The 26,549-nt window shown below is 32.5% G+C and overlaps 1 protein-coding gene and 1 long non-coding RNA gene across 2 annotated transcripts in view; both read right to left on the bottom strand.

Annotated features, from left to right (window-relative positions):
- Positions 1–947: 947 nt before the first annotated feature.
- LOC111710572 (protein MLP1 homolog) overlaps positions 948–26,549 on the bottom strand; it is a 35,183-nt gene continuing 9,581 nt past the window's right edge. The window contains exons 11-29 of the mRNA XM_023484680.1: positions 25,922–25,977; positions 25,230–25,359; positions 24,629–24,718; positions 24,104–24,195; positions 23,409–23,496; positions 22,992–23,048; positions 21,181–21,291; positions 19,936–20,040; positions 19,317–19,406; positions 18,808–18,977; positions 17,425–17,445; positions 14,935–15,017; positions 13,871–14,763; positions 7,302–8,034; positions 7,059–7,099; positions 6,335–6,397; positions 4,210–4,329; positions 3,571–3,678; positions 948–1,044 (exon numbers count right to left, since the gene is read on the bottom strand). Coding sequence (XP_023340448.1) covers positions 964–1,044; positions 3,571–3,678; positions 4,210–4,329; positions 6,335–6,397; positions 7,059–7,099; positions 7,302–8,034; positions 13,871–14,763; positions 14,935–15,017; positions 17,425–17,445; positions 18,808–18,977; positions 19,317–19,406; positions 19,936–20,040; positions 21,181–21,291; positions 22,992–23,048; positions 23,409–23,496; positions 24,104–24,195; positions 24,629–24,718; positions 25,230–25,359; positions 25,922–25,977 — 3,132 coding nt within the window. The 3' untranslated portion in view covers positions 948–963. The remainder of the gene's footprint in view (positions 1,045–3,570; positions 3,679–4,209; positions 4,330–6,334; positions 6,398–7,058; positions 7,100–7,301; positions 8,035–13,870; positions 14,764–14,934; positions 15,018–17,424; positions 17,446–18,807; positions 18,978–19,316; positions 19,407–19,935; positions 20,041–21,180; positions 21,292–22,991; positions 23,049–23,408; positions 23,497–24,103; positions 24,196–24,628; positions 24,719–25,229; positions 25,360–25,921; positions 25,978–26,549) is intronic.
- On the bottom strand, positions 1,075–2,073 carry LOC111710574 (uncharacterized). Its single transcript, XR_002767083.1, has 3 exons — positions 1,986–2,073; positions 1,650–1,720; positions 1,075–1,148 (listed from the first exon to the last, which is right to left on the bottom strand). It is a non-coding gene; the product is annotated as an uncharacterized LOC111710574 (long non-coding RNA).

Here is a 26,549-nt window from a genome sequence, read left to right as displayed (position 1 = left end):
TACAAATATGGATTTAACCTTATAACAAAATGTTAATTTGATCAAATGTTTCCTTTTGATAGTTCACTAATTTATAAAAGACAACGGTTTTCAAGGTAATAATGCAAATTAATTGCGGTCGCGTATACTCTGCGTACATATTGAAACCAGTTCTCTCTGGGCGGAATTTGTAAACAAGAATTTAGATGCATCAGTGTTCGTCTAGTATCCGAGGAAGATAAAAGCATTTAATTTTGATAATTTTGATATTTCACATAATAGTTTCCTATGACCAGAATATTTCATAGATTATTTTTGTGAACATTGATTCCCATATCTGGCTGAGACATCCGTCTTGTGTTTACTTTTCCGTCCAAAGACAGTTGGGGAGGGGAAAGTCAGGAAGGGGAAAGTCAGGAAGGGGAAATAATCAAAACCCCATTGTTCATGAAATAGATTTGTTTATATTAATCCTATATATATCTAGCGGATATATATCTATGGTGAATACTGCACACTTTCCCATATCATTGCAACCTGATGGCGCAAACTGAGACTATTTGATCTAGTCTTATTAGATCGAATTATAAAATCAATATTATATATATACATAAAATTGCAAATACAAAGAATTAGAAAATTAAAGTATTCGTTCAGGGCGTTCTGTTTCTTAAATATAATTTATAGGTTCAAATTTAGAATAATGGAAAATTCACGTAATTGTAGCACTTTTCTCTTTGGATTGAAAACCACTCCAAAAATAATGAATATCGCGTAAGTTATATTTATTTACAATGAGAAGCAGCAATATGTGAAGAAGGAGGACGACATTAACTTTTTAAATCCCGTATTACGTGAAATGTGCTGCCTATATATACGATGTTGCAATCGCTGTGTCTCATGAGCATTGATTTTTTTAAAGCCATATTTTAAGTCTTAAAGTCGTCTTCTTATTCCAGAGTTTTTTGGTTCTTGCTGTAACTCTCACCTCATAAGGTCGCTGTGTACTGTACAGTTTAATGTACTGACTCCAGAGCAGCTTTGAGATCTTTCAGCCATTTTAACCTGGGAGTAATAATAATAATAATAATAATAAATAAATTTCATATATCTATTGAACCAGGCTAGTCAGCTGACGTTCTATTTTCATCACGTGTTTTCGCAGAGGTCTACAATAAATTTCATATATCTATTGAACCAGGCTAGTCAGCTGACGTTCTATTTTTATCACGTGATTTCTCAAAGGTCTACAAGAAACAAGGTTATTTAGTAAATTAGTAAGGTATCTCTATGTATGTGAAATTATATGTAATGTTAAAATGTGAAAAGTATAAGTTTTATAATATTTTTGACATAAATGTTTTCATTGGAAAGTTTATTAAGATTAAAAACGATATTTAATTCATATCCTAACTGTCATGTTTAATTGGACACCCAGTATAGTGAGAACCAGAAAACTGTCTAATAGAAAGACGACATTAGACCATTAATTAAGTGTTTTTGATGTTTTCACAAAGCAATTTATTGATTATTTCAATGAAATGGGTCTGCATAGATCACAAAGTTACTATGTTTCATGTTAATTGACATTAATTTAAAGTAATAAATTAAGTGTTAAAGTCGTCTTTTTATTTTAGAGTTTTCTGATTCTCATTGTATAAGAAATAGACCTGCATGTGGCACAACTGTTTAGGTTATTTGCGTTTTGCAGACATAATATTCGCTGTTCTAATCTCATTATCTAAATACAGATCAATTAATAATATTAAGATTAGCTTTTCAATTTCAAGTAACCCTCTGATATAAAACATTAATCTTTCTTAACCTTTTTGTGATTGATAAGATGCAAAAGACGTTGAAAAGGTAAAAAAAAAATTCTAAATTAAAAACTGCTTTTGATCATATTTTTTGGAAGCATCTAGTGTTTTTAAACAACTTTCCAATTAAAAACTTACTTTTGAATATTTGTAAAAGTTTAAAATTTTAAAATGAAAAATAAAAAATACCTTCTCTGCGTTTTCTTCAAATCTTTTCTCTTCATCCCTAAAACAATTTTTTTAATTTAAGCAACTAGTTTAATTTTTACATGCAAATGATAATTTTTTTTTTCAATGCTTTGAATCAAATAATTTACTTTTCATTTTCGAAAAAAACTTTCTTACATTTATGTAAATATCAGTTTACTAACATACTATTATTAGTTTTTGGTTAATTTCTTTCTGTTTTATTTTATTTGTTCTTGTCGATTTTTATTTAGATTAGGAGAAATTTACTAGTTTTAACATTTTTTTTATATTAAAACTAGATTGGCATATATGTAAATAAGAATAGACTCTAGAATTGGATGTCTTGACGGTCAAAAATTGGCCTAAAAAAAATTCAATATTATCAAATGGAATGGAGTCTTTGCTACAAAATCAAATATTCTAATGCATATATCTTTGCAACCAGATGGTATACACCTTTGACATTTCAAACTTAAATTATGATTTACAGAATTTTTAGAAATATCTAAACATATAGTTGCTCAGATATAGGGATAAGATAAACAGAGTTTGTGACAAAGACTCAATCGCATTGTAAAACTTTTGGCATTACAATGTAAAGGGAACGGGATTTGAGTCTTTGCAACAAACTTACATTTTCTTTTCCATTTATCTTTGTAATTTGAAGAAGTAAACCTTTGAAATTTCAAACTTAAATTTCTAAATCTAACAGAAATATTAGTTTGAAATATTCAAGGTCTACAACTTAAGATCGGGTTGCAAAGATATATAGGAATAAGAAAAGACTCAATTCTAGAAATGTGGAGGAAAAAAATAAGGATATTCCTTTACGTTTTTAATCTTTTTTTTCAATCAATTTTGACACATTTATGAAAGTAAACATTTAGTGAGAAATCTTGTGGTAGGAGACATTTTTTAATATATGAGTCGTTTTGTAACAGGAAACATTTTGCAGAGGAAACATTTTGTAGAGGAAACATTTTGCAGAGGAAACATTTTGTAGAGGAAATGTTTTGTAGAGGAAAAATTTTGCAGAGGAAACATTTTGCAGAGGAAACATTTTGTAGAGGTAACATTTTGTAGAGGAAAAAATTTATAGAGGAAACATTTTGTAGAGGAAACATTTTAGAGAGGAAACATTTTGTAGAGGAAACGTTTTACAGACGAAACATTTTGTAGAGGAAATGTTTTGTAGAGGAAATGTTTTGTAGCCAGAAACATATTTTGTCAGGAGTCATTTTGTGAAGGATATTTTTTGTGTGGAAACATTTGGAAAGTACTTCTCTTTGAGTATTAAATCATCCAGAATTTCATGGAATAAAGTGTCTATGAGTACTGCATTTTTAACCAAGTTATTTTGACAAGTAAATAAGAATATAAGGCATGTATTGAAGTTAAAAGTTCCTTTGATAATTATAAGAACAAGTTACTTACTTGAGATCAAATAGTTCTTCAAGCTGTGCTTTTCTCTCTTGAACCAGGCTAATCAGCTGACGTTCTATTTTCATCACGTGTTTTCGCAGAGGTCTACAATAAATTTCATATATCTATTGAACCAGGCTAGTCAGCTGACGTTCTATTTTACCTTAAATTTGTCTACCAGAATACTTGGCTCCGGTGACTGTTGCTCCAGAGATGAAGATTTGCTTACAAAAAAAGTTTCATCAGATTCCTCCTCACACACTCCAGAAAACTAAATTTTAAATCTGTTATATTTCTGCACTGTATTTCTACATCCCAAAAGAAAAACAAACATACACACAAACAGACAACCAGGGATATACAACTTTATATATCAATAACCAATCTTCATAAACATGTTCTAGACTTATTTTAAGAAGATAAAAATTTATATATAGATAATATTAGAAGATAGATGGTACCTAGAGTATCAAGTACAATAGGTGGCAACAGAGAAATGGTTAAATTGTACAAGACGTCACAAGTGTCAAATATATCATGGAAAACGAAATTTTCTCCCATTAATTGAAATGTTTTCCAAGATAAAATAAAAAAGTGTAAAAACAGAAAATAAAGAACACATAAATTGCACTATTTTACTGTAAGATAAGCACTTTCTTTCTTCTAAAAGCATCACTATTATTTACAATTTTGTCGAACAAAAAAAACTAAGTTTATACTTGTGACGTAAGAATACGGCTGAACTGAGAGTGTAAAAATTCTACGTTGCCATAATTTTGTACTAGAATCTTTTTGACTGTACCTGCTCCGTGCTAATTTTGCTCTGTAAATGTTGAATCTTCTCTACAAGCATATCATTCTCTTTCCGAGCCTCGACACTCTTCTCCTTTAGTTGAGCATACTGATTCCTCAGTTTTAACATCTGAATAAAAATATTCTTAAAAGAACGTGTAATATCAGTATTTAAATAAATATAGTCTTAATGGGACTGTACGCGTAATTTTAACATCTGAATAAATACAGTCTTAAAGGGACTGTACGCGTAATTTTAGTATCTAAATAAATATAGTCTTAAAGGGACTGTACGCTTAATTTCAGCATCTAAATAAATATAGTCTTATAGGGACTGTACGAGTAATTTCAGCATCTGAATAAATATAGTCTTAAATGGACTGTACGAGTAATTTCAACATCTAAATAAATACAGTCTTAAAGGGACTGTACGCGTAATTTTAACATCTGAATAAATATAGTCTTAAAGGGACTGTACGCGTAATTTCAGCATCTAAATAAATATAGTCTTAAAGGGACTGTACGCGTAATTTCAGCATCTAAATAAATATAGTCTGATACTGTACGAGTAATTTCAGCATCTGAATAAATAAAGTCTTAAAAGGACTGTACGAGTAATTTCAACATCTAGATAAATATAGTCTTAAAGGGACTGTACGCTACGCGTAATTTCAACATCTGAATAAATATAGCCTTAAAATAACTCCGTATGAGTAATTTCAACATCTGAATAACTGTAGCCTTAAAAGAACTCCGTATGAGTAATTTCAGCATCTGAATAAATATAGCCTCAAAAGAACTCCGTATGAGTAATTTCAACATCTGAATAAATATAGCCTCAAAAGAACTCCGTATGAGTAATTTCAACATCTGAATAAATATAATAGTCCCTTCCTGGGAAAAGTAGGGGTGCCAGCAGAGAGAGAATACACATTCTAGCCCTTTAATTTTTATATCAAAGAATAGATTCAAGAATATATAAACCATGTATATGTATTATAAGTTATAAGTTACATATATATATCTTCTATGTAACTGAAGGTACACCTTGTATCTATGGCAAGCTTGAAATATTAATGTTGACATCAAAGTCAGAGAATTCCCAAGATCAAAGTTATAAAAGATCAAATTTTATAAATTTATTCAACTCAAACCCATTTCTCAATCCGGTCCTAAACAATCTCTAAACTTTCAAAGTTTTGTAAATGCAATATCTTAGATGCACCTTGAACCCCTGAATACACAGTTCATTTGTTGTTGCTTTGACTTTTTAAAAATTGTTTAATTAAATTAATTTAATTATATTTAGGACTCGACCTAATAACCGTTTAAAAATTCAGATTTTCAATAAGATTTTGTCAAACTTAAGTACATTGCATGTAAGATTGAATTAAGATATATTTAAACTATAAATCCTCTTATTGAACATCTATAGAGAATAAATATTATGGATTTCAAGTATATATCCACACACCATTAGTAAAAGTAAATTCAACCTAACTTGACAAAGTTTGTTGCACCAGCTAGTCCTATAGAGTTTCTGCTTTATCGACCCAATGTCCGGGCGATACAGTACAAACTTGGACCGGAAAGGGTGACCCAGCTCGGAAATTCAAATGTACTACGGCTGCCGTGAACTAGAGGAGCTGAGAGGTCACACAGTTGTACCAGTAATGCGGCAAACATTTGTCCTTCTGTCTAGTTCAGTGTAAGTTATATTTGCTTATTTTTAACGGGTTTAAACGTTTCTGAACTCACAGCAGATATCAAGAACATTTTCGCATTGGAAGACGACTTTTAGAATCAAGCTTTGACTCTAAATGCACGTGAGACACAGTAATTGTGCAGTGTAAACAGACCCATTTCACCGAATAATTGATTTAATAAGTCACAAGTGAAACCATTTGCTTTGTAAAAACATGAAAAACATAACATTTTTACTTAATGTCGTCTCTCCTATTCCACAATTTTCTGATTCTTACTGTATAAAGCTAATTAATTTAACCAGATGAATTATTGATTATTTGCATTAAAAAATTCATTGTCACAAAAACGTATATGGCTGAATGAGTAAAAACGGAAAATGTAAATTTTCTTTTTCAAATTTTTTCAATTTAAAATTTGTTAAAGATTACCTTATCTGTCTCTTTGTTATTCTTTAAATCCAGAATTATCAGGTTTAGATGATCGATTTCAGTCTAAAAACAGCTTTGATAAAAGATATGCACAAAAAAACAATATTATTGGAATTACGAATTTATAGTTATGTTTTTTCTTTTTTGAATTTTTGTCCCCAAGGAGGATGAGATGGGGGTAGGTAGGCGCTTAAAGTGCTTGTATGCTGTACATTAGATTGAAACAACAATGAATGGCATAAAGAATGTTTTTTAATTTTTTAATTTATAGATTATTAAAAGCAATGGAAGACAAAAAAAGAAAAAAAGAATTAATCACATTTTAAAAAATCAAAGACAATAAAACCAATAAAAAACAATAAAAGACAATTTCAAATGAAATAAAGAAAATTAGACTATGTAAATATGACAATGCCGGATTTACGACAATACCCTTGATTCCTTAATATGACAAAAAATGTGGAAGATTGTCGTTTTCCTGACTTAAAAAGTCTTATATCTGTGAGTTTTTCTAGTGCTTCATATAAGCAAGAAATGCGCAAGTCTCTCTCGCAGAGAAACCGCAAATGGAAATTTAAAACAAAAATATGTATATGATATTCATCCTTATTCAGAAAAAGTTTTTAACGGTACCATTGTAAATCGGCCATTGTCATCTATGCATAAAGTGTAACTTTAAATTACGTTTACAGTCCCTTTAAAATTACTTTATACTGTACTGTACCTGATGCTGATTGGTCTCGTCTAGCAGTGTGTTCAGTTTTCCTGCAAAAATATAGATTAAAGGAATTGTTTACTCGAATTAAAATTTTAAAAATAAATTTTTTACAACCGATTTTTAAAAATCGCAAAATTGCAAACAAATTTACTATCAAAAAGTTGTATAAAAAAGGTAATTGTCGTTTTTTTTTGCTTAAAATACTAAAAATAAAAATGATTAAAATATTTTAAAAAATATGATTTTTACCTACTAAGTAAGAAACATCTGCCATCGTCATTTCAGTGATTGTTCCCTTGGCTAGAGCCTCTCCAGTATCCATGATCAGTGTGCTGGTCCGTGAAATCAGTTCATGTTTACAGTTATCATTGTCATGTTCATCGTCCGATTTAGCATCAGCTATAGCTTCATCAATAGTTTCTACAGATGCTTCAGAAGTATCATTTAGGACTTCAGGAACATCAGCCATTGCTTTAGCAGATTCAGAAGTTTCATTCAGTACTTTGGCAGTACCAAGAGACGCTTCAGCAGTCTCTACTGACGCTTCAATAGTGTCAAATAAAACTTTAGAAGTCTGATCAACAATATCTTTATCTGATCTATTATTGGCCAAAGTTTCATTCCGCGTTTGGCTGTCAGAAGATTGAGATTTGAAATTTGAATCTAGTGAATCTTCTTCTGGCATTTTATCTTCTGATGCTTGGTTATTACCAGTGATATCTTCATTTGTTTCTAGAATTTCGCCACTGGATTCATTGGTTGGAAAAGCTGTAGTGAGCCGAAGGGAGGTCATACGGGCGAATATCGGATGAGCTGCTTCATGTTTGCTGTCATCATCTTTGCTGTCAGTATTTACTTGGTCAGGCAATGGTTTATTAAAATCAGACTCTGAATTGGAATCAAAATCTGAATCAGCACCTAGAGTGTCTGATGAGTTGTCCGATGGCGAAGATGAATCATAACTGTCTTCATCGTTGTCCGTCTAATCAATAATTCTATATTTTCACATTTTCACAAACAAAACACTTGGTTAGTTGTAAACAGTGTTACAGTGACACACATGGTCATTCATTCACACATATTTACATATGCATGCTTCTATCAGATTTATTGGATTTCAACGATCCTAGGCACTATTATATAGTCAGATATACGTTGCATAAACGGAAACATTGCTCTATAAAACAAGTGAGAAGGTTAAAGATAACTAACGGTGAACAACGCTCTGCATACAGAGCGTTTTTGTTTCTTTGATGCAAAGTCACTTGAACTATTACTAGGCAGTATATTGTAGAATAATGAATGCTAAAAAGCCATGGAAAGTTTATATATTTCTGGCCTTTAGAACTTGAGATAGGAAACTTTTTTCAGAGGTCAAGCACTTAAAGTTTGATTTTTGGAAGAAATCATAAAGCTTACACTCGCAATAACAACCAGTTCAAATGGCAGAATATTAATATTCTCACTAATAAAAAATGGCGGGAACACGAACCAATGAATGGCGGCCATTTTCTTGAAAATTGTCTTGTCCGGGCTTAAAAGAAGCTCTTGAAAAATCCTCCAACATTCCCAGTCACATTTTGGGCAACATTTGCCGCTTGTCCGGCCCCACCCAGCAGGGATGCCTGAATACATGCACACAATATAATACAGCGCTGTACAGTACAGTACAGTTAATTACAGTACATACACAGTAGGCTGGGTCAAACGTAAACGATGCCATGTAAAAAGAACAGCCACAGGTATAGGCTTTAAGAAATTTGACAATTTTTCTAATGTTGTCCAGAAAACCTTAACAAGTTGATGATGATGAATAAAAAATACAAATTTGTTTTTAAGACTAAAAAATTTTGCCTTGGTAAATTTTGTACAATCTGCTAAAAAAGCATTTTTGAAAGCTGTTCTTTTTAATTGTCATCGTCGTAGTACAATCCAACCTTATATGCAGTCTTATTAAACATCAGAATCGAGGAACAAAGCGTAAAGTCGTCTTTGGTGCATATTGTCCTAATTCTTAAAGATTTGTCGCATAATTATTTTTTAAAGTATTTTTCGGATTTTGAAATTTCTCTAATTTCAAGCGTTTTAAGTAAATTCAATCAAAAAAATTAAAAAGTGTAACTAAAATTTTCAATAAAATTTATAATTTAGAATTTACTGCAATACGATTTTCTAATTATAAAATCCTGTAAACAAAGGTTGAATTCTCAAAGAAACTTAGTTTTTTTCCACAAATTCTGATTTTCTATTCCTTTCGTAGACCTTAGATAATTCAAATTTTAAAACTCTTGTTATATCAAACAGTCTGAAATATCAAATGTATACACCATCAGGTTGCAGAGATATAGGGATAAAAAATTTGAATTTGTGGCAAAAACTCAATTCCTTAGCTGACATACATAGTTATGTTCAGTAAAAAACGGAAAATTTCAAGCAAAAATTTATTTTATACAAGAAAAAATCAAAAATCAACATTTTGATTTTCTTGTTGTACTTTTCTAATTAATGGCTTTTATTAGAGCAAAATATCAAATTGGAATATTTAATACGTCCAAAAATCTGTTCTCAAAGAATTATTCTTATAGGAAACTTTTCCAATTTTTCAAAATTAATTTTCCTAAAAAACAAAATAAGATATGTTCACAGTTTGTTATTTCAGCTTAATAGGATGACTGAGACAATATTTGTCTCCAGAGCTGGGAACTTTTGAATGGTGGATATCGAGATTATAATGATTGATCCACTCTTTTTCTTAATCTAGAGATTAAATAATGCAATTGTTCTCCTCATTTAGAAATTACAACCTATAGTCATCAATTATCTTTCGCCACATTTGTATATAGTTTATATTTTATAATATTTTATTTTTTTAGAAAACGTTTTTAACGGATTTCGAAAATTGTGAGTGGTGTGCGGCATTCTTAGTCTGCACTGCATCTAACATTTTTTGGAAAGTGTATTAGGAAATTTGGACATTTTTGGAAAATAGATAAATTTGAAAAAATGAAGTTTGAGTAATGCTTTTTTGGTAGTATCCAATATAACTTAGTTAACATTTATTTTTTTTAAACCAAGAATTTCAAGTTTTTGCAAGTAAATTTCTTGTTCGATCATATATTTTTTCTTTCAATATAAAAAAAGGAGACTCCGTGTTTAAAAGCATAGCATCTGAAAAGATAAAATAAATTGAATTAAAAAATGTTTAAAGTGGTCATTCAAGGGGGTTAAAGAAATATTGTCAAATTTGTTAATTATGTACATTTCGTGCAGATTCAAGTGGAGAATTATAACATCTTTAAAACACAAAAACGTGAAAAGTATTTTTTTATAAAAATGCATTTTTCCTTGTTCCAAAACGAAACAATATCTGACCAAAATCACACTTCAGAAAATTATTTCTTTGATTTATCAAAATTCCAAACAAAACAAAACAGTTTCATGTGTCAAGAATTGATCTGTTAAAGAAACTGTAGCGTAACTATAATATGCATTATGCAAAGATGGAAATGTCCGATTTGCAACGGTACCCTAGAAACCTTAATTTGATAAAATATGTGGAAGATTCTGTCGTTTGCTCAAAAAGTGTTTATTTCTTTGAGTTTCTCTATTGCTTCTTATAAATAAGAAATGCGCAAATAACTCTCGCAGAGAAACCGCAAATGAAAATAAGATAACATTATGATTAAATAATAACATATAGTTATCTAATTCATGCTTAATCAAACGAAGCTTTCAAGGGTACCGTTGTATACATTGTCACCTTTGCATGGAGAGTCAGTTGAAATTATGCTTACAGTCCCTTTGAGATGCAGGTTAATGGGAATAAACTGAAATGTCGGGGAGGACAAATTGTCAAATTTAATTTTAAATGTCTCATGCACAAAATCTTGTCTCAAATTATTTCTTTAAATTGTTGGGATGCATCTTTCTTTAAAAAAAAACTCAAAATGCAAGTCCTTTCTGCTCATTTGTCTAGGAGGGAAGGAAGGCAAGCCAGACCTTTGATATAACCAAGTCACAGTATTTAAACATTCGAGCCGCATAATTATTATTTCGTTTTTAAACCACTTTTCGTTAATGTTCGTTCTTATTATTTTGATGTTAATCTTTTACCGTAAATTTAAAATATCAACATAAGATGATAAGAAACTGAAGTTGCCAGTAAAGTAGTTAAAGTTAATATTAGTTTTATTAGATCAGTTTTTAATGTAATTTGATCATTCATAAGTGGACAAGAATAAAAATTACAAACATCTGACTCGAACGAAGAAAGTCAGGAGATTAAGGCTCGGATGCAAAACTGGAGCGGCTTGCTTTCCCCCCTCTATCAAGAGTTGAATATGAATCTACCTAATAGTCAGGGAAAATGAGCCTAGACCTAGAAAATACAACATTTTATCCTCCCCCTCAATCAACTTGGCCCTCAATAAAGATGGCAGTGCTGTACAACGGTTTGCCGATTCCATTAGCGCATGATCCAATCAGGGTTCAGTCATTTGTTTTGTGTATATTCTGATCCAATAGAAATTGCATGGCGGTAACATCTATCTCATTATCCAATTAAAGATGAATCCTTAAATCGGCGCTAAACAGTAAATGGAAGGTTTAACTTCTACTAAAACTATGGTGGATCAAATATGAATTGGATATCTGCGTTTAATTATTTCTTTAAACTGTTTTTTTTCTTTCTTTTGAAACGTTAATCTGATCAAAATTTGGTAGATATTGGTGTTTTCTTAGACTTAAAACATGTTTATTTATATTTCTCAATTACTTGTCATGAGCAAGATATGCGTAAGTCAACTAAAACTAAAACATGAGCTGGGAATTTTTGAATGGTGGATATCAGGATTAAGGCTTAATCCACTCTTTTTCTTAATCTCCAGATTAACATAATCTTGCAAGATTATCTTAAAAGTGTATGAAAAACGATAAAATTCAAATTAATATTTAATTATCTGAGAAACTGTAGCAGCCAATCAGAGAAAAGCGGGCAACCAATGAGAGAACAGAAATATTCTGATTGGAGAAAACAATTAACGGATATCCAAGGAGAGAGAAAAAGAGTGGATTAAGGACTAAAATGAAAAGTTTCCACAGTGGATATTCGGATCAAGAAGTCAGGATTAAAGTTTATCCATTCTAAAGTTTTTAGCTCTGGGAACTTTAGAATGGTGGATATCAGGATTAATGCCTAATCCTCTGTTTTTGCTAATCTCGAGATTATGTTAGTCTTCAGATTAAATATTTAGATCAACAAATTGGATTCTAAGAACGCCAGATTTGTTGGTTTTCTTGACTGAAAGGGTCCTCACTTTCACTTAATTTCTCACCCATTTATTTATTAATACATTAGTTAAAATTGGTTACAAAAGAATCTCAAACGTATTATTAAATATTTTTCTTTACCGATTAATTTACAAAATTTTTGATTTGTTAGAAATTGCGGATTTCTCTCATGGGATAGAATTTATTTACAAGGCTTTCATTGGTCAATACAATTTACGAACTATAATCTTGCACTCTAATTGGAGAAAATAATGTAAGGATATCCAAAGAGAGAGAAAAAGAGTGGATTAAGGACTAAAATTAAAAGTTTCCACAGTGAATATTCGGATTAAGAAGTTGGGATTAAAGGTTATCTATTCTAAAGTTCCCAGCTCTGAGCTGAAAACTTTAGAATCGGGGATATTAAGATCAATGCTTGATCTCCTCTTTTTGTTAATCTCCAGATTATCATAATCTTGATCCACCAAAATACTTTAAATTTGAGAGGATTAAGAAAATCATAAGTTTTCACATTGGATATTCAGATTAAGGGTATCCAATTCTAAAGTTTCCAGCTATGGATATCTATTTCATGTTTGATCAGAGATGGGAACTTTTGAATGTGATATCCTTAATCCCGATCTGTTAACTAATCTGGAGATCAAATTCATGAGGAAAACAAGCAATATTTAATATGGAGATTAAGAAAAAGAGTCGATCAAGCATTAATCCGGATATCCACCATTCTAAAGCACCATTGTAAATCGGACACTCCCATCTGTGTATTGAGGGTCACTTGAAATTTCGTTTTCAGTCCCTTTAATCAGTTTTAAAATAAAACGTCTAGATTATAAAAGATGGTTTTTATACGGTAGAGACTACATTTATTTATTAGTTTGAGATGCAAGCTGGGATTTAGTGTCAAATAAAATTTCTAAACATTACCCAGCGAAACATCAACATTTATTTGAACAACATTAAAAAAAAAATAAGTATTTAATCAAATTTAGAAGAATTCTAATTTTTCTCTCCATTACAGGGAAGCAAAAGGGATGTTATATATAAAGGAGGGAATATTACATTGCCAAGGCTAAGGAAAAGGTATTGGGAAACCTCGGGATTGTAATGTTCCCTATTTATTACATCCTTGTTAGCTCACGTGAATGAAGAGATATGTAATTTTTAAAACTTTAAAACAAATTTAAAGGATTTTTCCACTTCTAAACAAAATATAACAATTGAATTTAGAAAAAAAACAACCCTTTTCAGGCTATAAAAACTCTAATATCTTTTTAGCTTTGCGAAATATATTTTTGAGATCAGAATTAAAATCTAATTCATGTTTTCGGAGTTGTAAATCCGCAACTTCTTGCCAGTTGAAAATTCACAATCAATTAGATTGCAACCCTAGCGTTGCAATGTTAATATTAGGTATTCAATAGTGTCATAATTTTGTTCAAAAGTCGGAAAAAATATAATTCCATCTGCACAGTGCACGTGTAAAGTTTACTGTGTACAATAAACATAAATAGAAAAAGAATAGAACTCACCAATGGATCGTCTACAGGAGCTTGACCTCCAGCTGGTGCTGCACCCCCTCGACCTCGAGCAGCTGTTGCACCACCACGAGCAGCAGGAGCACCTCGGGCTGCAGGTGCACCACCTCCACGACCTGCTGGAGCACCAGCTGCTGGTGCACCTCCTGCAGGTGCACCACCTCCACGACCTGCAGGTGCACCTCGACCAGCCTGCGCTGCTCCTCTACCTGCTTGTGCTGCTCCCCTTCCACCTTGTGCTGCTCCTCTACCTGCTTGAGCACCTCCCCGGCCTCCTTGAGCAGGTGCAGATTGTCCTTGACCTCCAGCAGAAGGTTTGGGTTGACCTGCTGCAGCAGGCTGACCTGCTGCGGCAGGCTGACCTGCAGGTTTAGGTTGTCCAGCTCCTGGTGCTTGACCAGGTTTAGATTGTTGTCCAGCTGGTTTAGCTTGACCAGCGGGTGCAGCTTGCCCTGCAGGTTTAGGTTGACCTGCTGCAGCAGGTTTAGCTTGTTGACCGGCAGGGTTAGCCTGTTGGCCAGCTGGTTTAGCTTGACCTGTTGGTGCGGGCTGACCAGCGGGATTAAGCTGACCATTATTAGCCGGCTGGCTGGCCGGTTTAGCTTGAGATACAGGGGTCGGTTGAACAGCAGGTTTAGCTTGAACCGGCTGCTGTTGAGGAGCAGCTGCTGGTACAGGTTTAACTGCTTCCTGTTGAGCAGGTTTATTCTGAGCAGGTGGAACTGCTCCGTTAGCGGATTGTGTACTTGGCATAGTCTGCTGTGCCGGAGATCCATTTCCAGCGGAAACTGATCCGTTCTGGGCCTTCGCGGTCTCCGGTGTTGGTGTTGTTGGTGTTCCGGCTGAACCACCACGTCCTCTTCCTCTGCCTCTACCTCGACCACGACCTGTGTGTACAAAATTGTAATTTTTGTAGTTTGAAATATTCAGTTTTAGGAAAAATGTAATCCGACATAGTTCTGATGGCAAAGATTTGTCTGATAAGTAAATCCGGACTTTTGATGTTTCACATCGGCATGTCAGAGACTAACTGGTTGCAGAATTGAAAAATTGAATACCTCTGCCTCTTTCTGAAGGGGATCCAGGGGATTGCGGAGTTGTTGCATTGCTTAGTGCCGCCACTTCCGTCTCTTGTAGTTTACTGAACAAAATCAGGATATAATATAGAGACAAGGCCCACACAAGGGGGGGGGCAGGTCTTAAGGAAAAGGGATTGGGCTCCCCTTCCTGGAATGTCAAAAAATGGTAAGGAATACAAGTTACCGGATTTACGAATACAGGTTACAAATCAAATGGTACAGGATATTTAGAATTAGTATAAGCTGTAAACAAGGAAAATACTTCTTATATATTGAGTTACTTATCATTTATTAGTCAATTTTGTAGAAATAAGAGCAGTTAGAGAGACATCTTTCTCCTTTGAGCGTTAAAGGACAACTGGGGTTTTTCTCCGTATCTCCCTTTTCCCGAATTTTATTAATTTGACATTCCGGATTTGCAGTTTTACATCTCTTCAATATAATAAAACAAGACACTCGTATATATATTCCGAATGGGCTGACATTTTTTGAGGTAACCAATGGGTACCCTGGGGTTGTAAAAATATTCTAAAATTTTTATTTTTCAAAATTCTAATTTTTTCAAAAATTTTATTTTTTTAAAATCTAATTTTTTTTAAATCTAATTTTTTAAAAAAAAAATTTTTAATTCCACGCCCAGCGCCGGGCACTTCAGCTGGTTTAATAATAAATCTACAAAAATCCCTTCTTTTATATATTTTCCTTTAAGTTCTAGAATAATAAATATCTCTACAATACATGCTGAGCTTTTTAAACAAAGCAAAATTAAAAAATGTGTAAAAACTAGTTAGAACTTTTGTGTTTTTAATTTTCGGAAAAATTGATCTTGACATTTTTTCAAGCCTACAAATTATTCAATTTCTCTTTGATATCCCGTGGTGGTCATACTTTGCAGGCATTCAGCAATTATCCTATTATTTTAACAATACACAAAATTTCCGATTTCAAACTCTTAACCTTGCAGGTTGATAATCAGGTTGTTATTCAGGTTGATAATCAGGTTGATAATCAGGTTGATCATCAGGTTGTTAATCAGGTTGATAATCAGGTTGATAATCAGGGTGATAATCAGGTTGTTAATCAGGTTGATAATCAGGTTGATAATCAGGTTGATAATCAAATCAGGTTGATAATCAGGTTGATAATCAGGTTAATAACCAGGTTGATAATACAGTGCACGTGAAGTTTCATACAATTCGACCATAAAATGGTTAAAATCTTTCTTTTTATTATTCTAAACCTTAAGGCTTACAGATCAATTAATTAAAAAAAAAAATAATAGATTTATTAAAAAATCGGTTGCAATTATTCCTCGTTGATGATGATATTTTATTTCTCTTAAATTCAAAGCGACATCGAAAATTTGCGTAGGTCCGAGATTGAAAGAGAACTCTACTATTTTTCGTAATTTTGCACGTACCGAAAATATTTCAAAATTGCAAATATTCAGCTCAAAAATATAAATATGATATAAATATTTTTAAGATATTAATAACATGTTAATAAATTCGAGAAAAAACGTGCATAATTTGGTAATTTTTGTACTTCGATCTTTCGAAAATATGTTTATTTCAGCAATTCACGCACTCGACTGCTTTTTATTCGAACCAAAATGTTAGACAGAGATAAGAGAGTTACAGAGATCGAGTAACGCCTACAATATGCGATATTTTCCACAGCATGTTCTATTGTGTACAAGTACTGTACACGACCAATCAGGAGACATCTGTATTCGGGGATATTTATGGATCCTTTGAATTGGAAATGCAAAATCTTTAAAAATATTCATAAACGTTATGTTTTATGTTTAAAATTGGAGTATTTCTTTAAAAGTTGTAAAACTTAACCCTTGAATGCAACAAGTGGCCGTTAGATGTCAGTCAAAAAACATTACATGGAACCGGAGCATGGCGTGCCGGGACACTATAGGCCTGCTCAGCCTATCCAGGTAGAGTGTATGAGTAGTCTGTGATGTTAGATAGTGCATTGAAAACATTGTTCACTTGCTAAGCATGCTTGTCTGTTATAAAATAATAGAATTGCTAATGTCATCAGAACGAAAAATCTACCCAAATATTTGTTCTATGTTGTTTAAAAATCTGTCTTAAAAAAGCTGCAAAAAATGTTTCTGATAAATTGTAGAAGACAATTTTCGCAAAACTTAAATTTTTGTAATGCTATAAATTATAATGAGACATGAATGAGATATCATTAGGAGAAAGTTCACGCACAATTTAACCTTTAGCAATGCTTTAAGAAGACATAATAAGATGTATCATGTATTTAATCAATAAGTCAAATAAAATCTACTTGTTTCCGATAACTCGAGAGTTTAATTTCATATTAGAAAAAAAAGCTGCAAATTGTGTCTGAACTACTACAAGCTAATGTTAGGAAAAAGAATACAATTTTGAATAAATTGAATTTAATAAATTCTATGCTAAGAAAATACATGCAGTACCAACTTACTTTTTCATCAAGTCTTGTGCTCTAAAATAGATAATTATAAGGTTCTAAAGAGGGCAACATTTTTTGGCCACGGATACAAGTTATTGCAGTATTTTAATACCGAATATATGTTTTCCTTTTAAAGAATAAAAACCTAAACTCTTTGCGATCTAATCCTTACATCTTTGCAACCTAATGGTGTAAACCTTAAAAATATAAAACTAAGCATTCTGATTGATCAACTAGCCAAAGTTCTTAGGTTTACGCGGTCAGGTTGCAAAGATATACGGATAGGAAAATGAGAGTTCAAGAATTGTGATCAGGGTCAAAAGCTCAATTAAGTTGAACTTTTTATACTCAATCCAACCAATTCTCTTAAGCTTAAACCGGTTTCTTAAAAGAGTGGTTCGACCAAGGTTATAATGCAAGGAAAGTTATTTCAGAGGTGTGCGCTGCTTTTGTACTTCAGTGTACTTTTGTACTCTGGGCGGTAATGTAAACACAAGACGGATGTCGAAGTCTGACATGGGATCCATCTTTCGCATAAAAAAAGCAACGAAATATTCTGGTCATAGGCAATTAATAATTCATAGTTCAAAAAAATTCTTATAGTTACCCGGAACAACTTTAAAGGTTATAGGAAACTATTATGTGAATTATCAAAATTATCAAAATGTAATGCTTTTAACCTCCTCGGATACTAAACGAACCTTGATGTATCTATTCTTGTTTACAAATTCCGCCCAGAGAGAACTGGTTTTAATATGTACGTAGAGTATACCCAACTGCAATCAACTTTCCTTGCATTACAACCTTAGGTTCGACTATTTCTGCAAAGTTCTATTTATTAAACTTCGTCCCAAGTTTTACACCTGTGTTTCTTTGTTAAATAAACAGTAAATAAAACAAAGAAAACTCTTGATCATTTGATGTACTTTCTGAATTGTCAGGCAACTATGGCAAAATGTGCACAAAATCCATCAAAGCCAATACACGCTTATGCGGGACGGTATGCCAAATGAAATCTCTCAATCTTAGACTGTACATGTAATATCAAGAGACCCTCTCACTTGCAGCCGTAGTGCATTTGAAATTCCGAGCCGGGTCAGCTTTTCCGGTCCCAGTTTGTACTGTACCATCTCTATGGACAGGACTAGCCGGTGCAACAAGGTTGACGCGGTCAGACTTTATGCTTCATATAGATTGAATTTACTTTTTCTAAAGGGGCAGAGGTGCATGCTCTACGCAAAGATGCCAATTTTTCTTAAAACCTTAATCTGATAAATAATGTTGAAGAAACAGTCGTTTCCCGGACTTTACCGTTATAAATTGGACCTTGCCATCTTTGCATGGAGGGTCACTTGAAATTACGCTTACAGTCCCATAAATGCTATATCTACTTACTCTTGCAGTTCTCTTATCAGTTTGTTTTGTTGTTCTGTTTTCTCAGCAGTCTTGGCTAGCTCGGCATCTCGGTTCGCCAGCTCTGCTGCCCGGGCAGCCAGTTCAGCATCACGGGCGGTCATTTCAGCTTCTCGGGCAGATACTTCGGCACGAACCTTATTCACCTCGTCCTGTAGATAGATAGATTAAGAGATAGAACAATGTAAAGATAAATAAATAGAGAGATAGCTTCAAGTTAGAGAGATAGATAGAATATTCCCTGAATATGTTTAAACAAAATTTAGAGTTTTTGTTTCAACTGGAGCTAAGAGGGTTAGATTTAGAACTAATCTAGAAAGATATATACAAAAAATAGATAGTTAGATATATGGATTTATGGATAAATATATAGATAGATAGATAGATAGAGAAAAAGAAAGATAGATAGATAGATAGATATAGAGATGGGTAGATCGTCAGATCAAAAGAAATGATAGACAGAAATATAGAAAGATAAATAGATAGATTACCTGCATTTGCTGCTCCAACTGTTGAACTAAGAGCTGCTTCTCATCAAGCTGCTTCTTTAATGTTTCCACCTTCTTCTTGTATTCATCAATCTAAACAGCAAGAGACTGGAACTTTGAACAATGCAAGATAATGAAACTAGGTTTCGAGACTGGAACTTTGAACAATGCAAGATTATGAAACTAGGTTTAGAGACTGGAACTTTGAACAATGCAAAATTATGAAACTAGGTTTGGAGGCTGAAACTTTGGAAAGTGCAAGATTATAAAACTAGGTTTAGAGACTGGAAATTTAGAGAAAACAAGATTATGAAACTAGGTTTAGAGACTGGAACTTTAGAGTAAACAAGATCATGAAACTAGGTTTAGACTGAAAATGTTTTTAACCTGGGACAGCAAAGGACTTGAGAGTATGTATCCTGCACTTCTTAACCTGTTTTCTGTTTTCTTCTAGCTGTTTCTTGAGAACAGTTGTGTTGCTGTTCCTTTATCTGTTTTCTGATTTATCTAGCTGTTTCTTTAGCTGTATTCTAACTTCTGCTAACTGTTTCTTTATCTTTTTCCTGTTTTCTGTTAGCTGTTTCTTTACCTGTTACCTGCTTTGTGCTAGCTGTTTCTTTACCTGTTTTCTGTTTTCTTCCAGCTGTTTCTTGAGAGTATTAATCTCCTGATTCTGTTGGCCTGGACTGCCTACAGGTCTGTTTATACTTGCTTCCTGTAAATCCATCTAAACATTTCATGTTAATCACCGAATTTTTTGTAATGTTTAAATGTACAGTTTAATAACACTCAATTGATTTTTTGGGACTTCAGATATTATTTAATTTACAGAACGTGTATTACAGGTAGCAACTTTAGCTGTTGACTGCGTGTTCCTCAAGCTGCCATGTTTCTTTGTAACTGATAATTCGCGGATGTCTCTTTTTAAATTTGCGCATTTTCAAATGTAAAACAAATCAGTTCAGTCAAACAATATTTACAGATTATTAGATAAAATAAAAGTCGAGTAGATATAACTTTCATTTGATCAGTAGTTACTCTATTTAATTCCAATATCTTATCTTATCCATATTCACCCCCCCCCCCTCTAATAGTTCATAAACGTTGAAGATATACACCCTCATCTCTCGATCAGTCCATTAAGACCTCCCCTTCCCAGCTCATATAATATTAATTGTTAACCAAGAAAAATCATTATGTATACATACTCTTGCTTACATTCATACATACATAATACACTTAACACTATTATAAATTGCACTAATTTTTGCTTTTTCATCTTTAACCACCCCCCCCCCCCTCCACTTTTTGAAGAAAATTCGTTTAAAGTTTTTAATAATCGTTTAACGGAAAAAACTCATAAATTTGGAGACTAAGAAAATAATTTTTATTTATTAATTAATAACAAAAAGTTACTTGATCGTTATAAGAAATTAAAACATTTTGTTCTGCTCTATATAGCTTTTCAAAGAGGAGTTTTAATTGAAACCCAATAAGATAACGACCTTATACACAAATTTGCTTGAGTTTAGCGTGAGTATGAAATTCGCTGTGATAAGATTTATAAAGCTTAACCTTGCTTTAATATTCACTCCCTCTTAGAAGAGATGAGCAGTGTTTTTTTAACGAACGTAATTTTTTTATGAATTATTGCGTCGTTTTGAATAAAAACGAACAATGAAAGAACAACTCGGATCGATCAGAGAAAAAAATCATTTTAAAATTATAAAAAATTTTAATAACTACTTTCATTGAAAATCTCATTGAGAAAATAAAAATTCTCCTCTCATACTTGTGCATAAAATAAAATTTAGAGGAGTTACGAGGTCACAAAGTCTCCTTCTGTCTAGTTTGTAGTTTGATTCACCTGTTTCTTCTCTAGCTCCTGAACCAGCATCTCTAGCTGGGCCTGGAACCTTTCTCTCTCAACTGCTCCCTCAGCAACCTCCTTCTGGGCCTTCTCAAGGTCAACCTTCATCTACAACAACAAGGGTTTAATCAACCTTTATCTACAACAACAAGGGTTTAATCAACCTTCATCTACAACAACAAGGGTTTAATCAACCTTCATCTACAACAACAAGAGTTAAATCAACCTTCATCTGCAACAACAAGGGTTTAATCAACCTTCATCTGCAACAACAAGGGTTTAACAACCTTCAGCTACAACAACAAGGGTTAAATCAACCTTTATCTACAACAACAAGGGTTAAATCAACCTTCATCTACAACAACAAGGGTTTAATCAACCTGCATCTACAACAAAAAGGGTTAAATCAACCTTTATCTACAATAGCAAGGGTTAAATCAACCTTCATCTACACAACAAGGGTTTGCTCAACCTTCATCTAAAACAACAAGGGTTTAATCAACCTTCATCTACAACAACAAGGGTTAAATCAACCTTCATCTACAACAACAAGGGTTTAATCAACCTTCATCTAAAACAACAAGGGTTTAATCAACCTTCATCTACAACAACAAGAGTTTAATCAACCTTCATCTACAACAACAAGGGTTTTATCAACCTTCATCTACAACAACAAGAGTTTAATCAACCTTCATCTACAACAACAAGGGTTTTATCAACCTTCATCTACAACAACAAGAGTTTAATCAACCTTCATCTACAACAACAAGGGTTTTATCAACCTTCATCTACAACAACAACGGTTTAATCAACTTTCATCTGTAACAACAAGGGTTTAATCAACCTTCATCTACAACAACATGGGTTTAATCAACCTTTATCTACAACACCAAGGGTTTAATCAACCTTCATCTACAACAACAACGGTTTTATCAACCTTCCGTTCCAAAAACAACCAAGCTGAGCTTGGGATTTTCTTAAATCCTACACTCCACTCTGAAAGTTGCATTATTTGAGCCAGTACCCGGTTACAACATATACTGTATATATTCAGTTGAATTGCCCAATAACGGACTGGGTCGTCTTTATACACTTAGTAGTCCAGATTGCTACTCTACACTTAGTACAGTGATAAACAATAAACTCTGAAATAGAAAGACGACTTTTAAGCAATAGTTAGTGTATTTGTTGAGGTTACAAAGCAAATAGTTTTACTAGACACATTTTACTAAACACATTTTTATTAAGTAAAATGGGTCTGTTTAAAATGCACATTTGCGGTGTCCCACGCTCATTGGACTATCTAAACTCATTAATGAAGTCTAAAAGTCGTCTTCCTATTTCAGAGTTTTCTGGTTATCACTGTACTAGGTGTAAAGTCGATGCAGCCCGTTTTATGCAACAAATATAGCCACATTGGGCCCCTAGAACGGAACAAGAGGAATGGAACCGTTCTTTGACCAAGAACGGAACGAGATGACTGTTCTTCTGCCCAGAACGGACCGGAACAAGAACAGAACGATTGAAAAAAAAGGAACAAGAACGGAACAATCTAGCTGAAGGCCCTCGTTCTAGAACGGTACGGAACGATTTTTAAAAAGTCGGAATGTGCCCAGCCCTATGTTAGATCATTAACCATAGGTTTTGTCAATTGATTTGCTGGTTTTTGAATTAACTACTCGAAACCCAACTCACAAGATCACAACAAAATTCCTGTTCATTGGACTGTTACAAAAACAGAACTTGAGTTTTCATATTCCTCAGTTTTCTGGGAAGCTCTGTATGAGGTTTCAAAAAAACGACCTCACCTTTGAAATCTGCGCATTAGATGCATCAGTTCCTCCCTTTCTCATCTCTTCTATAACCTGAACCAAACAAATAATTAAAATTTAAAAAAATTTAACTTTAAAAACTAATTTTCAATTATATAAATTACAAAAAAATGCATATTGTTACAGAAATAATCATGTTTTGATTTCCTTTAAGTTAGTCACATAAAATTAACAACCAAATGTATAAACTAAATCAACTATCCAATTCCTGCAAAATAATGTCTTCCAAATAACCTAATTCATAAAAATAATTAAATTATTTTTGAAAATCATAAAAAAATAGTTCTGTTTTAAATTAAGCTTATAAAAATAAGATCATTTCTGATAATTTATTTCTTATTCCGATTCACGGCCCAACCCAAATCCAGAAGTGTGTATTTCTGCAGAAAATACCTTTTCTAAATCCTGCTTCTCCTGCTGGAACTCACGCTGCTTATCCGAGATCTCATTCTTATAGATCCTAAGCTGACCGTTCAGCTCACTAGATAGATAGATAGATAGATAGATTCAAAAATAGATTGATAGACAGATAGATCGATAGATAGATCAATAGATAGATCAATAGATAGATCAAAAGATAGATCAATTGATAGATCCATAGATGATACCAGTACACAGTCGGACCCACAAATGTGTAATGTTATAAAGGTAGGACAGTACAATCATTGGACTTACGAATTTTGGACTGGTACAAACGTTAGACAAATATATTGACAATTATACAGATACTAGAAATTCAAGGCGCTTCGCGCCCATCTCCTAAATTAATTGTGAACATGTTCTCTTTGTGTACATCGTAAAACAAAACAAAAATAATTCGAGGATTTTCACAAAAAATTTCGCGGATTTTCAAAATTTTAAAAAATTTAATGACGATCGAATTTTGATGGAGACAAATATTTGAAATTTTGATGATTCATAAACCTTCCCTGGAGTCCCTAGATGTCCCACAAAAAATTTGGGCCCGATCGGTTCAGCCGTTTTGACGTTTATTGGATACAAACAGACAGACACCCAGACAAGCCAAATTTAAATACAGATATTGACAGTTAGACAGATATATTGACAGTTTAGAAAGCAGTCTGTACCTAATTTGTTGCTGAAGCTGTGAACTGTTAGCTGAGCTGTTAGCAGCATTATTCTTGTTTTCATTCAGCTGTTTCAACAGCTGCTCCTTTTCCTGAAATCATCGGCAAATATAGAATATTTATATCTTCTTACCTAGAAGTATTTTCTTTACAAATATCCCCCCACCTTTTTTAAAACCATTTCCCCCCAGAAGTTAGGTGTGGTTTTATTCGCTGATTTGAGGAAAATTAATGATTTTTAAGGGGAATTTGAATACATCTTTTAATAAATTCTAAAAAACAGGATTAAAACGGGGGAGGGGTGTAGATTTAAAAAAAATCACCTCTCCTTAAGAAATTTAAGGCGGGAATATGACAAATTTGACATCTACTGGCAAGGTTTTTCTTCAACTTTGAAATGCATAAACTAATAGGGGGGGGGGGGGGGGGGGGGGTTTTTTTTAAAAAAAAATTTTTCTTGGATAGGATGGATTTTTTCCCAACCCTTCTTGGGTTGGTGAATAAGTCATCCATTTAAAATTTTACCTTCTCGACCGCTTCTTTTTCAAACTTGAGTTTATCAATGTCCCTCTCTAGATCTTGAACCCTGCCGGTTAATTTACGGATTTCATTATCCTGTATAGGTAGAAAATGTCGTCTTTGCATAAAAACAGCTAATCAGAAAACTTAGGGGAAAAAAGAAGACTCAATTTTTTGTTTTGAGAATCCATTGAAAATAAGACATTGCAATTGTGCAGATTAATAAATCCTATTTCACTTAATGGATGATTTAATAACTTTCTATTAAAACTATTTGCTTTTTATCCACATCAAATATGTTGCTTTCATGTTATATTCCTATTCTACAGTTTTCTGGTTGTAGCCGTATCTTTAATTCACACTTAAGAATTAAATATGATGCTGCCGGAGATTTGATTGTTAAGAAAGTAGTGACCATGGGTACTTTTGTATACTTGTTAACAATTAAGAAACTTTCAAATATTTTCAATTCATATCTGTTGAAAGAATTTGTTCTAAAATGTTATAATTCCATGAATTCGGGAGAAAATGAAAGATATTAACAAGTTCTTTAAAAATTTAAATCACACAAATCCTTTTAAATAAAATTTTGAAATTTTCTCCATTCCTTGCTCTCCATGACCTCCCTCTGTCCCTTCTCCATCCCATCGCTCATGCTGGCCTTCTCCCTGGACATCCTGGAGACCTCCTCCTTGCAGCCGGCCAACTCACGCTCTAGTCGAGCCAGGTCATGTTTACTAAAATAACAGGTTTTTCATATAAAGAAAACAATAGAAATTGTACGTTGGATGTTCATTGTATGATGCATTCAACGATTTTTAAAGAATTTCAGCGACTTACACTTTATAACTTTTAACTAGAGTTACCCACTAAGCTTGAGACTGTAAAGACGACCTAAAACTATTAAAATATGATAATCTGAAGCTTGATTTTTCTTGAGTATTTTAATGGTTTACTAAATGATTTAATAAATAAGCCAGTGTTGGCCTCTAAGGAACCCTGAGTGTAAGAGAAGAGACCAAGCCAAATTCCCTACAGTCGTCTCTGAAGTGTCATCCTTTGTGGGTCACCCTGTAATTTGTGAAAAACGATGCTTGAATCTATAAATGCTATGGTCTTAGCCTCCTATTTTAGGAAACACATAAATATCAGCATCATTTTGTCATGAATGTTTGGTTTCATTCTCATCAAAACTCCAGGATTTTCTAAAATTTCTTTTAAATTTTTAGTTAAAATTAGTTAAAAAAATAGTAAGAAATTTCAAAATATTAAAATCTTAATACACGTTAATTTTAATACCTTATATCTAACTCTGTTTTGGACAGGTCTCGTTCCTTGGTCAATCTGGATATCTCCTAAATTATTATAAATATTATTATTATTATTATTATTATTATTATTATTATTATTATTATTATTATTATTATTATTATTATTATTATTATTATTATTATTATTACTAGTATTATAATTATTGTTATTGATTTAAATGTCTAAGTTTAAAATATGAAATATTTGCATTTGTTTGCAAAGGTATTATGTTAAGAAAACTGAAGTTGTAAACTTGAAATTAAAATTTTATATTTTTTATTATAAATATTGCAAGATCTAAGTGTAAGTTCCAAATATGAAAGGTTTGAAATATATAATTGCAAAGAAATAGAGTAAAGAGAGTTTCAGATGCATACCCTAGACAGAAGGAGAAGGGACACTTTATGCAATATTTATGCATTATTTATGCAATATTTATGCAATATTTATGCAATATTTATGCAATATTTATGCAATACTTATGCAATATTTATGCAATAATAATGCAATATTGATGCAATATTTATGCAATACTTATGCAATATTAATGCAATATTTATGCAATATTAATGCAATATTCATGCAATATTTATGCAAAAATTTTGCAATATTTATG

Source organism: Eurytemora carolleeae, unplaced genomic scaffold (assembly GCF_000591075.1).
Source record: "Eurytemora carolleeae unplaced genomic scaffold, Eaff_2.0 scaffold1060, whole genome shotgun sequence".
Classification (NCBI taxonomy): domain Eukaryota; kingdom Metazoa; phylum Arthropoda; class Copepoda; order Calanoida; family Temoridae; genus Eurytemora; species Eurytemora carolleeae.
This window is presented reverse-complemented; position numbering and strand designations above follow the sequence as displayed.